Source organism: Oncorhynchus nerka, linkage group LG24, assembly GCF_034236695.1.
Source record: "Oncorhynchus nerka isolate Pitt River linkage group LG24, Oner_Uvic_2.0, whole genome shotgun sequence".
Classification (NCBI taxonomy): Eukaryota; Metazoa; Chordata; class Actinopteri; order Salmoniformes; family Salmonidae; genus Oncorhynchus; species Oncorhynchus nerka.
This window is the reverse complement of record NC_088419.1, coordinates 10,980,466-10,994,380: the sequence shown is the minus strand read 5'-3', so window position 1 is coordinate 10,994,380 and position 13,915 is coordinate 10,980,466. Positions and strand designations below refer to the sequence as shown.

The following is a 13,915-nucleotide window of genomic DNA, read 5'->3' as shown; positions in this document are numbered from 1 at the left end:
GTCTCTATTTATTACCTCACCCCTCTGTCTCTATTTATTACCTCACCCCTCTGTCTCTATTTATTACCTCACCCCTCTGTCTCTATTTATTACCTCACCCCTCTGTCTCTATTTATTACCTCACCCCTCTGTCTCTATTTGTTACCTCACCCCTCTGTCTCTATTTATTACCTCACCCTCTGTCTCTATTTATTACCTCACCCCTCTGTCTCTATATATTACCTCACCCCTCTGTCTCTATTTATTACCTCACCCCTCTGTCTCTATTTATTACCTCACCCCTCTGTCTCTATTTATTACCTCACCCCTCTGTCTCTATTTATTACCTCACCCCTCTGTCTCTATTTATTACCTCACCCCTCTGTCTCTATTTATTACCTCACCCCTCTGTCTCTATTTGTTACCTCACCCCTCTGTCTCTATTTATTACCTCACCCCTCTGTCTCTATTTATTACCTCACCCCTCTGTCTCTATTTATTACCTCACCCCTCTGTCTCTATATATTACCTCACCCTGTCTCTGTCTCTCTGTCTCTATTTATTACCTCACCCCTCTGTCTCTATTTATTACCTCACCCCTCTGTCTCTATTTATTACCTCACCCCTCTGTCTCTATTTATTACCTCACCCCCCTCTGTCTCTATTTATTACCTCACCCCTCTGTCTCTATATATTACCTCACCCCTCTGTCTCTATTTATTACCTCACCCCTCTGTCTCTATTTATTACCTCACCCCTCTGTCTCTATGTATTACCTCACCCCTCTGTCTCTATGTATTACCTCACCCCTCTGTCTCTATTTATTACCTCACCCCTCTGTCTCTATTTATTACCTCACCCCTCTGTCTCTATTTATTACCTCACCCCTCTGTCTCTATTTATTACCTCAGCCCTCTGTCTCTATTTATTACCTCACCCCTCTGTCTCTATTTATTACCTCACCCCTCTGTCTCTATTTATTACCTCACCCTGTCTCTGTCTCTATTTATTACCTCACCCCTCTGTCTCTATTTATTACCTCACCCTCTGTCTCTATTTATTACCTCACCCCTCTGTCTCTATTTATTACCTCACCCCTCTGTCTCTATTTATTACCTCACCCCTCTGTCTCTATTTATTACCTCACCCCTCTGTCTCTATTTATTACCTCACCCCTCTGTCTCTATTTATTACCTCACCCCTCTGTCTCTATGTCTCTATTTATTACCTCACCCCTCTGTCTCTATTTATTACCTCACCCCTGTCTCTACCTCCCCCTCTGTCTCTATTTATTACCTCACCCCTCTGTCTCTATTTATTACCTCACCCCTCTGTCTCTATTTATTACCTCACCCCTCTGTCTCTATTTATTACCTCACCCCTCTGTCTCTATTTATTACCTCACCCCTCTGTCTCTATTTATTACCTCACCCCTCTGTCTCTATTTATTACCTCACCCCTCTGTCTCTATTTATTACCTCACCCCTCTGTCTCTATTTATTACCTCACCCCTCTGTCTCTGTTCTATTTATTACCTCACCCCTCTGTCTCTATTTATTACCTCACCCCTCTGTCTCTATTTATTACCTCACCCTCTGTCTCTATTTATTACCTCACCCCTCTGTCTCTATTTATTACCTCACCCCTCTGTCTCTATTTATTACCTCACCCCTCTGTCTCTATTTATTACCTCATGTCTCTATTTATTACCTCACCCCTCTGTCTCTATTTATTACCTCACCCCTCTGTCTCTATTTATTACCTCACCCCTCTGTCTCTATTTATTACCTCACCCCTCTGTCTCTATTTATTACCTCACCCCTCTGTCTCTATTTATTACCTCACCCCTCTGTCTCTATTTATTACCTCACCCCTCTGTCTCTATTTATTACCTCACCCCTCTGTCTCTATTTATTACCTCACCCCTCTGTCTCTATTTATTACCTCACCCCTCTGTCTCTATTTATTACCTCACCCCTCTGTCTCTATTTATTACCTCACCCTCTGTCTCTATTTATTACCTCACCCCTCTGTCTCTATTTATTACCTCACCCCTCTGTCTCTATTTATTACCTCACCCCTCTGTCTCTATTTATTACCTCACCCCTCTGTCTCTATTTATTACCTCACCCCTCTGTCTCTATTTATTACCTCACCCCTCTGTCTCTATTTATTACCTCACCCCTCTGTCTCTATTTATTACCTCACCCCTCTGTCTCTATTACCTATGTCTCTATATATTACCTCACCCCTCTGTCTCTATTTATTACCTCACCCTCTGTCTCTATTTATTACCTCACCCCTCTGTCTCTATTTATTACCTCACCCCTCTGTCTCTATTTATTACCTCACCCCTCTGTCTCTATTTATTACCTCACCCCTCTGTCTCTATTTATTACCTCACCCCTCTGTCTCTTTATTACCTCACCCCTCTGTCTCTATTTATTACCTCACCCCCTCTGTCTCTATTTATTACCTCACCCCTCTGTCTCTATTTATTACCTCACCCCTCTGTCTCTATTTATTACCTCACCCCTCTGTCTCTATTTATTTATCTACCTCTCACCCCTCTGTCTCTATTTATTACCTCACCCCTCTGTCTCTATTTATTACCTCACCCCTCTGTCTCTATTTATTACCTCACCCCTCTGTCTCTATTTATTACCTCACCCCTCTGTCTCTATATATTACCTCACCCCTCTGTCTCTATATATTACCTCACCCCTCTGTCTCTATTTGTTACCTCACCCCTCTGTCTCTATATATTACCTCACCCCTCTGTCTCTATTTATTACCTCACCCCTCTGTCTCTATATATTACCTCACCCCTCTGTCTCTATTTACCCCTCTATTATTACCTCACCCCTCTGTCTCTATTTATTACCTCACCCCTCTGTCTCTATATATTACCTCACCCCTCTGTCTCTATTTATTACCTCACCCCTCTGTCTCTATATATTACCTCACCCCTCTGTCTCTATATATTACCTCACCCCTCTGTCTCTATTTATTACCTCACCCCTCTGTCTCTATTTATTACCTCACCCCTCTGTCTCTATTTATTACCTCACCCCTCTGTCTCTATTTATTACCTCACCCCTCTGTCTCTATTTATTACCTCACCCCTCTGTCTCTATTTATTACCTCACCCCTCTGTCTCTATTTATTACCTCACCCCTCTGTCTCTATTTATTACCCCTCTGTCTCACCCCTCTGTCTCTATTTATTACCTCACCCCTCTGTCTCTATTTATTACCTCACCCCTCTGTCTCTATTTATTACCTCACCCCTCTGTCTCTATTTATTACCTCACCCCTCTGTCTCTATTTATTACCTCACCCCTCTGTCTCTATTTATTACCTCACCCCTCTGTCTCTATTTATTACCTCACCCCTCTGTCTCTATATTATCACCCCTCTGTCTCTAACTCACCCCTCTGTCTCTATTTATTACCTCACCCCTCTGTCTCTATTTATTACCTCACCCCTCTGTCTCTATATATTACCTCACCCCTCTGTCTCTATTTATTACCTCACCCCTCTGTCTCTATATATTACCTCACCCCTCTGTCTCTATTTATTACCTCACCCCTCTGTCTCTATTTGTTACCTCACCCCTCTGTCTCTATTTATTACCTCACCCCTCTGTCTCTATTTATTACCTCACCCCTCTGTCTCTATTTATTACCTCACCCCTCTGTCTCTATTTATTACCTCACCCCTCTGTCTCTATTTATTACCTCACCCCTCTGTCTCTATTTATTACCTCACCCCTCTGTCTCTATTTATTACCTCACCCCTCTGTCTCCCCTGACTCTATTTATTACCTCACCCCTCTGTCTCCCCCTGTCTCTATGTATTACCTCACCCCTCTGTCTCCCCTGTCTCTATTTGTTACCTCACCCCTCTGTCTCCCCTGTCTCTATGTATTACCTCACCCCTCTGTCTCTGTTTGTCTCCCCCCATACAGAAGTTTGACTCTGACCTGTTCAAGACTGGCATGGCCTGTCTGAGTGCTACCGCTGGGGCGTTGCCACCTGACTATGTGGATGCCAGCCCTGGTGCCACCCTGGAGAAGCAGGCGTCTGTGGATGCACACGGCAACTTCGACCCCAAACCCATCAACACTGCCAAGTAAGTGGCCCAGGGAGAGAGAGAGACTTTGACATTTAAAAGCTCTTATTGAACACAAATGACCAAACCTAGGACATGAAGGTCAGAATCCCCAGAACACACAGGCTCATTATGACACCATATAGGACTAAAAGATGGGAGCAGAGTGAGACTAGCCCTAACTGCACTAGATGTCTAGGCTGTATTGAAGGGAAGGACTAACAGTGGTGTCTGTCTCCTCCTTCTTTCTAGTATCTCCCTTCCAGAGAAACTGGACTACATCGCCAACAAGTTTGCAGAGCATTCCCACGTCAAGTGGTCCTCAGAGAAGGTACTGTAACCTCAACAACTAGGTTCAGACACTGTCTTTCCTGTATACGAGTTTAAATGTAAGGTATATACAGTTGAAGTCGGACGTTTACATACACTTAGGTTGGAGTCATTAAAACTTGTTCTTCAACCACTCCACACATTTCTTGTCATCAAACTATAGTTTTGACAAGTCGGTTAGGACATCTACTTTGTGCATGACACAAGTAATTTTTCCAACAGTTGTTTACAGACAGATTAGTTCACTTATAATTCACTGTATCACAATTCCAGTGGATCTGAGGTTTACATACATTAAGTTGACTGTGCCTTAAGTTAAGTTAAGTTGACAGCTTGGAAAATTCCAGAAAATGATGTCATGGCTTTAGAAGCTTCTGATAGGCTAATGGACTTCATTTGAGTCAACTGGAGGTGTACCTGTGGATGTATTTCAAGGCCTACTTTCAAACTCAGTGCCTCTTTGCTTGACATCATGGGAAAATCTAAAGAAATCAGCCAAGACAAAAATCTGGTTCATCTTGGGAGCAATTTCCAAACGCCTGAAGATACCACATTCATCTGTACAAACAATAGTGCGCAAGTATAAACACCATGGGTCCACACAGCCGTCATACCGCTCAGGAAGGAGACACACGCTGTCTCCTAGAGATGAACGTACTTTGGTGCGAAAAGTGCAAATCAATCCCAGAACAACAGCAAAGGATCTTGTGAAGATGCTGGAGGAAACAGGGTACAAAGGTATCTATATCCACAGTAAAACGAGTCCTATATCGACATAACCTGAAAGGCCGCTCAGCAAGGAAGAAGCCACTGCTCCAAAACCGCCATAAAAAAGCCAGACTACGGTTTGCATCTGCACATGGGGACAAAGATTTGTACTTTTTGGAGAAATGTCCTCTTGTCTGATGAAACAAAAATAGAACTGTTTGGCCATAATGACCATCATTATGTTAGGAGAAAAAAGGGGGAGCCTTTCAAGCCGAAGAACACCATCCCAACCGTGAAGCACGGGGGTGGCAGCATCATGTTCTGGGGGTGCTTTGCTGCAGGAGGGACTGGTGCACTTCACAAAATAGATGGTACATGAGGAAGGAAAATTAGGTGGATATATTTAAGCAACATCTCAAGACATCAGTCAGGAAGTTAAAACTTGGTCACAAATGGGTCTTCCAAATGGACAATGACCCGAAGTATACTTCCAAAGTTGTGGCAAAATGCTTAAGGACAACAAAGTCAAGGTATTGGAGTGGCCATCACAAAGCCCTGATCTCAATCCCATAAAAAAAATTGTGAGCAGAACTGAAAAAGTGTGCGCGAGCAAGGAGGCCTACAAACCTGACTCAGTTACACCAGCTTTGTCAGGAGGAATGGGCCAAAATTCACCCAACTTTTTATTGTGGGAAGCTTGTGGAAGGCTACCCGAAACATTTGACCCAAGTTAAACAATTTGAAGGCAATGCTACCAAATCCTAATTGAGTGTATTGTCACAGGCCGGCTCATAGCCTGTAGCAAAAATGAGGGGACACAAACAACAGCCAATCAAAAAGGTTCTTTATTATAAACTAAACTATGAGGGGACACAAACAACAGGTATCGGCCAATCAAAAAGGTTCTTTATTATAAACTAAACTATGAGGGGACACAAACAACAGGTATCGGCCAATCAAAAAGGTTCTTTATTATAAACTAAACTATGAGGGGACACAAACAACAGGTATCGGCCAATCAAAAAGGTTCTTTATTATAAACTAAACTATGAGGGGACACAAACAACAGGTATCGGCCAATCAAAAAGGTTCTTTATTATAAACTAAACTATGAGGGGACACAAACAACAGGTATCGGCCAATCAAAAAGGTTCTTTATTATAAACCAAAACGATTAACTTTAAACAAAGAAAACGGAATGAGGTGTGAAAGTATCATAATGTAAGGTGTATGTAAAGTGCAGAGATGCGTGAATCCGTGTTTGTGAATGACTGAGTGAAAACTATGCAAAAACCACAAAGGAACAAACAAACCAGGATCATACCTGGAGGAGCAGAGAGAGAGATTAGTGAAGCAGCAGTTTAAATACCCTGAGCCCAGGTGACTCCAATCACTAACGACCCTCCTCTGCCTGCAGGAGGAGCCGCCCCTGCACTGCAGAGGAGGGGCCGTGACAGTATGGAAACTCTTGACCCACTGGGAATGTGACTAAAGAAATCAAATCTGAAATAAATAATTCTCTACTATTATTCTGACATTTCACATCTTAAAATAAAGTGGTGATCCTAACTGACCTAAAACAGGGAATTTTTACTAGGATTAAATGTCAGGGATTGTGAAAACTGAGTTTAAATGTATTTGGCTAAGGTGTATGTAAACTTCCGACTTAAACTGTACATCGCCGAATTCCTGGCCTAACATGGCCTAACTCCTGGCCTAACATGGCCAAACTCCTTGCCTAAGTGCTGGCCTAACATGGCATAATGCCTGGCCTAACTCCTGGCCTAACATGGCCTAAATCCTGGCCTAAATCCTGGCCTAAGTCCTGGCCTAACTCCTGGCCTAAATCCTGGCCTAACTCCTGGCCTAACATGGCCTCATTCCTAGCCTAACTCCTGGCCTAACATGGCCTAACTGGCCTAACTCCTAGCCTAACTATTGGATTAACAAGGCCTAATTCTTGATTTCCAGGTGACAGCGGGTTGGAAAATGGGAGAGAGTGTGGATGACAAAGCTAAAACTCACCCACTGCTGAAGCCGTATAAATCACTCAGTGAGAAGGTACTGTTGATACTATAACACTAACCTGTCACTCAGTGTGAAGGTACTGTTGATACTATAACACTAATCTGTCACTCAGTGTGAAGGTACTGTTGATACTATAACACTAACCTGTCACTCAGTGTGAAGGTACTGTTGATACTATAACACTAACCTCAGAATCCAGAACCACATTTATTTGCACTAGCTACCTAGATAGCGAGCTAACGATCTGTCACGTGAGATTAGTGTATTAATTGTGACAGAAATCATTAAAAAGGTCATTTCCACAGTGTGTGCCTGTGTCCTCCCTGTGTAGGAGAGGGAAACATACCGCTGGCCAGTGAAGGAGTCTTTAAAGAGCATGCTGGCAATGGGTTGGAACATGGAGAGGACCAAAGAGGGAGAGGCCATGTTCATCGAGAAACAAAGCAAGATCTCCGAGTCCACTCAGGTAGTGTGTGTGTGTGTGTTTTCATTTTGTTTTTGAATGGCTAACGTCACCCCACGTCGATCCATCAGATCACCCATTTCTGTAGTTATTGATTCATTGTATTATCTTTTAATGTTGACAGGACAACGATAACGAATTCATCCTGGAACCACCCTTGGACCTGAACAATATTACTCTATCCAGAGAGTTGCAGGTTGTTGCCATGGAACAATTGCTCTGTTGTTTACGTTAATGTCATTGAACAATGTCCTCCAGAATGTTTTACCCTCTTATCAAATTCTGATACTATATAATGTAATATGACGTCATATGGGTCCTGGTGGTTAGAGCAGGTAGCCTAGTGGTTAGAGCAGGTAGCCTAGTGGTTAGAGCAGGTAGCCTAGTGGTTAGAGCAGGTAGCCTAGTGGTTAGAGACAGGTAGCCTAGTGGTGAGAGCAGGTAGCCTAGTGGTTAGAGCAGGTAGCCTAGTGGTTAGAGCAGGTAGCCTAGTGGTTAGAGACAGGTAGCCTAGTGGTTAGAGCAGGTAGCCTAGTGGTTAGAGACAGGTATCCTAGTGGTTAGAGTAGGTAGCCTAGTGGTTAGAGACAGGTAGCCTAGTGGTTAGAGAAAGGTAGCCTAGTGGTTAGAGCAGGTAGCCTAGTGGTTAGAGCAGGTAGCCTAGTGGTTAGAGACATGTAGCCTAGTGGTTAGAGCAGGTAGCCTAGTGGTTAGAGCAGGTAGCCTAGTGGTTAGAGCAGGTAGCCTATTGGTTAGAGACAGGTAGCTTAGTGGTTAGAGACAGGTAGCCTAGTGGTTAGAGCAGGTAGCCTAGTGGTTAGAGACAGGTAGCCTAGTGGTTAGAGAAAGGTAGCCTAGTGTTAGAGCAGGTAGCCTAGTGGTTAGAGACAGGTAGCCTAGTGGTTAGAGACAGGTAGCCTAGTGGTTAGAGCAGGTAGCCTAGTGGTTAGAGCAGGTAGTCTAGTGGTTAGAGACAGGTAGCCTAGTGGTTAGAGCAGGTAGCTTAGTGGTTAGAGACAGGTAGCCTAGTGGTTAGAGCAGGTAGCCTAGTGGTTAGAGACAGGTAGCCTAGTGGTTAGAGCAGGTAGCCTAGTGGTTAGAGCAGGTAGCCTGGTGGTTAGAGCAGGTAGCCTAGTGGTTAGAGGCAGGTAGCCTAGTGGTTAGAGCAGGTATCCTAGTGGTTAGAGCAGGTAGCCTAGTGGTTAGAGCAGGTAGCCTAGTGGTTAGAGCAGGTAGCCTAATTGGTTAGAGCAGGTAGCCTAGTGGTTAGAGACAGGTAGCCTAGTGGTTAGCGACAGGTAGCCTAGTGGTTAGAGCAGGTAGCCTAGTGGTTAGAGCAGGTAGCCTAGTGGTTAGAGCAGGTAGCCTAGTGGTTAGAGACAGGTAGCCTAGTGGTGAGAGCAGGTAGCCTAGTGGTTAGAGCAGGTAGCCTAGTGGTTAGAGCAGGTAGCCTGGTGGTTAGAGCAGGTAGCCTAGTGGTTAGAGGCAGGTAGCCTAGTGGTTAGAGCAGGTATCCTAGTGGTTAGAGCAGGTAGCCTAGTGGTTAGAGCAGGTAGCCTAGTGGTTAGAGCAGGTAGCCTAGTGGTTAGAGCAGGTAGCCTAATTGGTTAGAGCAGGTAGCCTAGTGGTTAGAGACAGGTAGCCTAGTGGTTAGCGACAGGTAGCCTAGTGGTTAGAGCAGGTAGCCTAGTGGTTAGAGCAGGTAGCCTAGTGGTTAGAGACAGGTAGCCTAGTGGTGAGAGCAGGTAGCCTAGTGGTTAGAGCAGGTAGCCTAGTGGTTAGAGCAGGTAGCCTAGTGGTTAGAGACAGGTAGCCTAGTGGTTAGAGCAGGTAGCCTAGTGGTTAGAGCAGGTAGCCTAGTGGTTAGAGCAGGTAGCCTAGTGGTTAGAGACAGGTAGCCTAGTGGTTAGAGCAGGTAGCCTAGTGGTTAGAGACAGGTATCCTAGTGGTTAGAGTAGGTAGCCTAGTGGTTAGAGACAGGTAGCCTAGTGGTTAGAGAAAGGTAGCCTAGTGGTTAGAGCAGGTAGCCTAGTGGTTAGAGCAGGTAGCCTAGTGGTTAGAGACATGTAGCCTAGTGGTTAGAGCAGGTAGCCTAGTGGTTAGAGCAGGTAGCCTAGTGGTTAGAGCAGGTAGCCTAGTGGTTAGAGCAGGTAGCCTAGTGGTTAGAGACAGGTAGCTTAGTGGTTAGAGACAGGTAGCCTAGTGGTTAGAGCAGGTAGCCTAGTGGTTAGAGACAGGTAGCCTAGTGGTTAGAGAAAGGTAGCCTAGTGGTTAGAGCAGGTAGCCTAGTGGTTAGAGCAGGTAGCCTGGTGGTTAGAGCAGGTAGCCTAGTGGTTAGAGGCAGGTAGCCTAGTGGTTAGAGCAGGTATCCTAGTGGTTAGAGCAGGTAGCCTAGTGGTTAGAGCAGGTAGCCTAGTGGTTAGAGCAGGTAGCCTAGTGGTTAGAGCAGGTAGCCTAATTGGTTAGAGCAGGTAGCCTAGTGGTTAGAGACAGGTAGCCTAGTGGTTAGCGACAGGTAGCCTAGTGGTTAGAGCAGGTAGCCTAGTGGTTAGAGCAGGTAGCCTAGTGGTTAGAGCAGGTAGCCTAGTGGTTAGAGACAGGTAGCCTAGTGGTTAGAGCAGGTAGCCTAGTGGTTAGAGCAGGTAGCCTAGTGGTTAGAGCAGGTAGCCTAGTGGTTAGAGACAGGTAGCCTAGTGGTTAGAGCAGGTAGCCTAGTGGTTAGAGACAGGTAGCCTAGTGGTTAGAGCAGGTAGCCTAGTGGTTAGAGACAGGTAGCCTAGTGGTTAGAGCAGGTAGCCTAGTGGTTAGAGACAGGTAGCCTAGTGGTTAGAGCAGGTAGCCTAGTGGTTAGAGACAGGTAGCCTAGTGGTTAGAGAAAGGTAGCCTAGTGGTTAGAGCAGGTAGCCTAGTGGTTAGAGCAGGTAGCCTAGTGGTTAGAGACATGTAGCCTAGTGGTTAGAGCAGGTAGCCTAGTGGTTAGAGCAGGTAGCCTAGTGGTTAGAGCAGGTAGCCTAGTGGTTAGAGCAGGTAGCCTAGTGGTTAGAGACAGGTAGCTTAGTGGTTAGAGACAGGTAGCCTAGTGGTTAGAGCAGGTAGCCTAGTGGTTAGAGACAGGTAGCCTAGTGGTTAGAGAAAGGTAGCCTAGTGGTTAGAGCAGGTAGCCTAGTGGTTAGAGACAGGTAGCCTAGTGGTTAGAGACAGGTAGCCTAGTGGTTAGAGCAGGTAGCCTAGTGGTTAGAGCAGGTAGCCTAGTGGTTAGAGACAGGTAGCCTAGTGGTTAGAGCAGGTAGCTTAGTGGTTAGAGACAGGTAGCCTAGTGGTTAGAGCAGGTAGCCTAGTGGTTAGAGACAGGTAGCCTAGTGGTTAGAGCAGGTAGCCTGGTGGTTAGAGGAGGTAGCCTGGTGGTTAGAGCAGGTAGCCTAGTGGTTAGAGGCAGGTAGCCTAGTGGTTAGAGCAGGTAGCCTAGTGGTTAGAGCAGGTAGCCTAGTGGTTAGAGCAGGTAGCCTAATGGTTAGAGCAGGTAGCCTAGTGGTTAGAGACAGGTAGCCTAGTGGTTAGAGACAGGTAGCCTAGTGGTTGGAGACAGGTAGCCTAGTGGTTAGAGCAGGTAGCCTAGTGGTTAGAGACAGGTAGCCTAGTGGTTAGAGCAGGTAGCCTAGTGGTTAGAGACAGGTAGCCTAGTGGTTAGAGAAAGGTAGCCTAGTGGTTAGAGCAGGTAGCCTAGTGGTTAGAGGCAGGTAGCCTAGTGGTTAGAGCAGGTAGCCTAGTGGTTAGAGCAGGTAGCCTAGTGGTTAGAGACAGGTAGCCTAGTGGTTAGAGCAGGTAGCCTAGTGGTTAGAGACAGGTAGCCTAGTGGTTAGAGCAGGTAGCCTAGTGGTTAGAGCAGGTAGCCTGGTGGTTAGAGCAGGTAGCCTAGTGGTTAGAGCAGGTAGCCTAGTGGTTAGAGCAGGTAGCCTAGTGGTTAGAGCAGGTAGCCTAGTGGTTAGAGGCAGGTAGCCTAGTGGTTAGAGACAGGTAGCCTAGTGGTTAGAGACAGGTAGCCTAGTGGTTAGCGCAGGTAGCCTAGTGGTTAGAGACAGGTAACCTAGTGGTGAGAGACAGGTAGCCTAGTGGTTAGCGCAGGTAGCCTAGTGGTTAGAGACAGGTAACCTAGTGGTGAGAGCAGGTAGCCTAGTGGTTAGAGCAGGTAGCCTAGTGGTTAGAGCAGGTAGCCTAATGGTTAGAGCAGGTAGCCTAGTGGTTAGAGCAGGTAGCCTAGTGGTTAGAGCAGGTAGCCTAGTGGTTAGAGCAGGTAGCCTAGTGGTTAGAGCAGGTAGCCTAGTGGTTAGAGCAGGTAGCCTAGTGGTAGCCTAGTGGTTAGAGCAGGTAGCCTAGTGGTTAGAGCAGGTAGCCTAGTGGTTAGAGACAGGTAGCCTAGTGGTTAGAGACAGGTAGCCTAGTGGTTAGCGCAGGTAGCCTAGTGGTTAGAGACAGGTAACCTAGTGGTGAGAGACAGGTAGCCTAGTGGTTAGCGCAGGTAGCCTAGTGGTTAGAGACAGGTAACCTAGTGGTGAGAGCAGGTAGCCTAGTGGTTAGAGCAGGTAGCCTAGTGGTTAGAGCAGGTAGCCTAGTGGTTAGAGCAGGTAGCCTAATGGTTAGAGCAGGTAGCCTAGTGGTTAGAGCAGGTAGCCTAGTGGTTAGAGGCAGGTAGCCTAGTGGTTAGAGACAGGTAGCCTAGTGGTTAGAGACAGGTAGCCTAGTGGTTAGCGCAGGTAGCTTAGTGGTTAGAGACAGGTAACCTAGTGGTGAGAGCAGGTAGCCTAGTGGTTAGAGCAGGTAGACTAGTGGTTAGAGCAGGTAGCCTAGTGGTTAGAGCAGGTAGCCTAATGGTTAGAGCAGGTAGCCTAGTGGTTAGAGACAGGTAGCCTAGTGGTTAGAGACAGGTAGCCTAGTGGTGAGAGCAGGTAGCCTAGTGGTTAGAGACAGGTAGCCTAGTGGTTAGAGCAGGTAGCCTAGTGGTTAGAGACAGGTAGCCTCGTGGTTAGAGCAGGTAGCCTAGTGGTTAGAGACAGGTAGCCTAGTGGTTAGAGACAGGTAGCCTAGTGGTTAGAGCAGGTAGCCTAGTGGTTAGAGCAGGTAGCCTAGTGGTTAGAGACAGGTAGCCTAGTGGTTAGAGCAGGTAGCTTAGTGGTTAGAGACAGGTAGCCTAGTGGTTAGAGCAGGTAGCCTAGTGGTTAGAGACAGGTAGCCTAGTGGTTAGAGCAGGTAGCCTAGTGGTTAGAGCAGGTAGCCTGGTGGTTAGAGCAGGTAGCCTAGTGGTTAGAGCAGGTAGCCTAGTGGCCTAGTGGTTAGCAGGTAGCCTAGTGGTTAGAGCAGGTAGCCTAGTGGTTAGAGCAGGTAGCCTAGTGGTTAGAGGCAGGTAGCCTAGTGGTTAGAGACAGGTAGCCTAGTGGTTAGAGACAGGTAGCCTAGTGGTTGGAGACAGGTAGCCTAGTGGTTAGAGCAGGTAGCCTAGTGGTTAGAGACAGGTAGCCTAGTGGTTAGAGCAGGTAGCCTAGTGGTTAGAGAAAGGTAGCCTAGTGGTTAGAGCAGGTAGCCTTGTGGTTAGAGGCAGGTAGCCTAGTGGTTAGAGACAGGTAGCCTAGTGGTTAGAGCAGGTAGCCTAGTGGTTAGAGACAGGTAGCCTAGTGGTTAGAGCAGGTAGCTTAGTGGTTAGAGACAGGTAGCCTAATGGTTAGAGCAGGTAGCCTAGTGGTTAGAGCAGGTAGCCTAGTGGTTAGAGCAGGTAGCCTAGTGGTTAGAGCAGGTAGCCTAGTGGTTAGAGCAGGTAGCCTGGTGGTTAGAGCAGGTAGCCTAGTGGTTAGAGCAGGTAGCCTAGTGGTTAGAGCAGGTAGCCTAGTGGTTAGAGCAGGTAGCCTAGTGGTTAGAGCAGGTAGCCTAGTGGTTAGAGGCAGGTAGCCTAGTGGTTAGAGACAGGTAGCCTAGTGGTTAGAGACAGGTAGCCTAGTGGTTAGCGCAGGTAGCCTAGTGGTTAGAGACAGGTAACCTAGTGGTGAGAGACAGGTAGCCTAGTGGTTAGCGCAGGTAGCCTAGTGGTTAGAGACAGGTAACCTAGTGGTGAGAGCAGGTAGCCTAGTGGTTAGAGCAGGTAGCCTAGTGGTTAGAGCAGGTAGCCTAGTGGTTAGAGCAGGTAGCCTAATGGTTAGAGCAGGTAGCCTAGTGGTTAGAGCAGGTAGCCTAGTGGTTAGAGGCAGGTAGCCTAGTGGTTAGAGACAGGTAGCCTAGTGGTTAGAGACAGGTTGGCTAGTGGTTAGCG

The 13,915-nt window shown here is 46.5% G+C and overlaps 1 protein-coding gene across 5 annotated transcripts in view; it reads left to right on the top strand.

The window, feature by feature from the left end:
* LOC115122410 (ryanodine receptor 3-like) overlaps positions 1 to 13,915 on the top strand; it is a 269,794-nt gene that overhangs the window by 183,120 nt on the left and 72,759 nt on the right. For 4 of the 5 annotated variants that reach the window (XM_065008606.1, XM_065008603.1, XM_065008604.1 and 1 more), the window contains 5 exons: positions 3,949 to 4,112; positions 4,344 to 4,422; positions 7,101 to 7,190; positions 7,489 to 7,623; positions 7,745 to 7,816. In XM_065008606.1, the coding sequence (XP_064864678.1) occupies positions 3,949 to 4,112; positions 4,344 to 4,422; positions 7,101 to 7,190; positions 7,489 to 7,623; positions 7,745 to 7,816 (540 nt within the window). The remainder of the gene's footprint in view (positions 1 to 3,948; positions 4,113 to 4,343; positions 4,423 to 7,100; positions 7,191 to 7,488; positions 7,624 to 7,744; positions 7,817 to 13,915) is intronic. The other variant, XM_065008605.1, reaches the window with a different exon arrangement.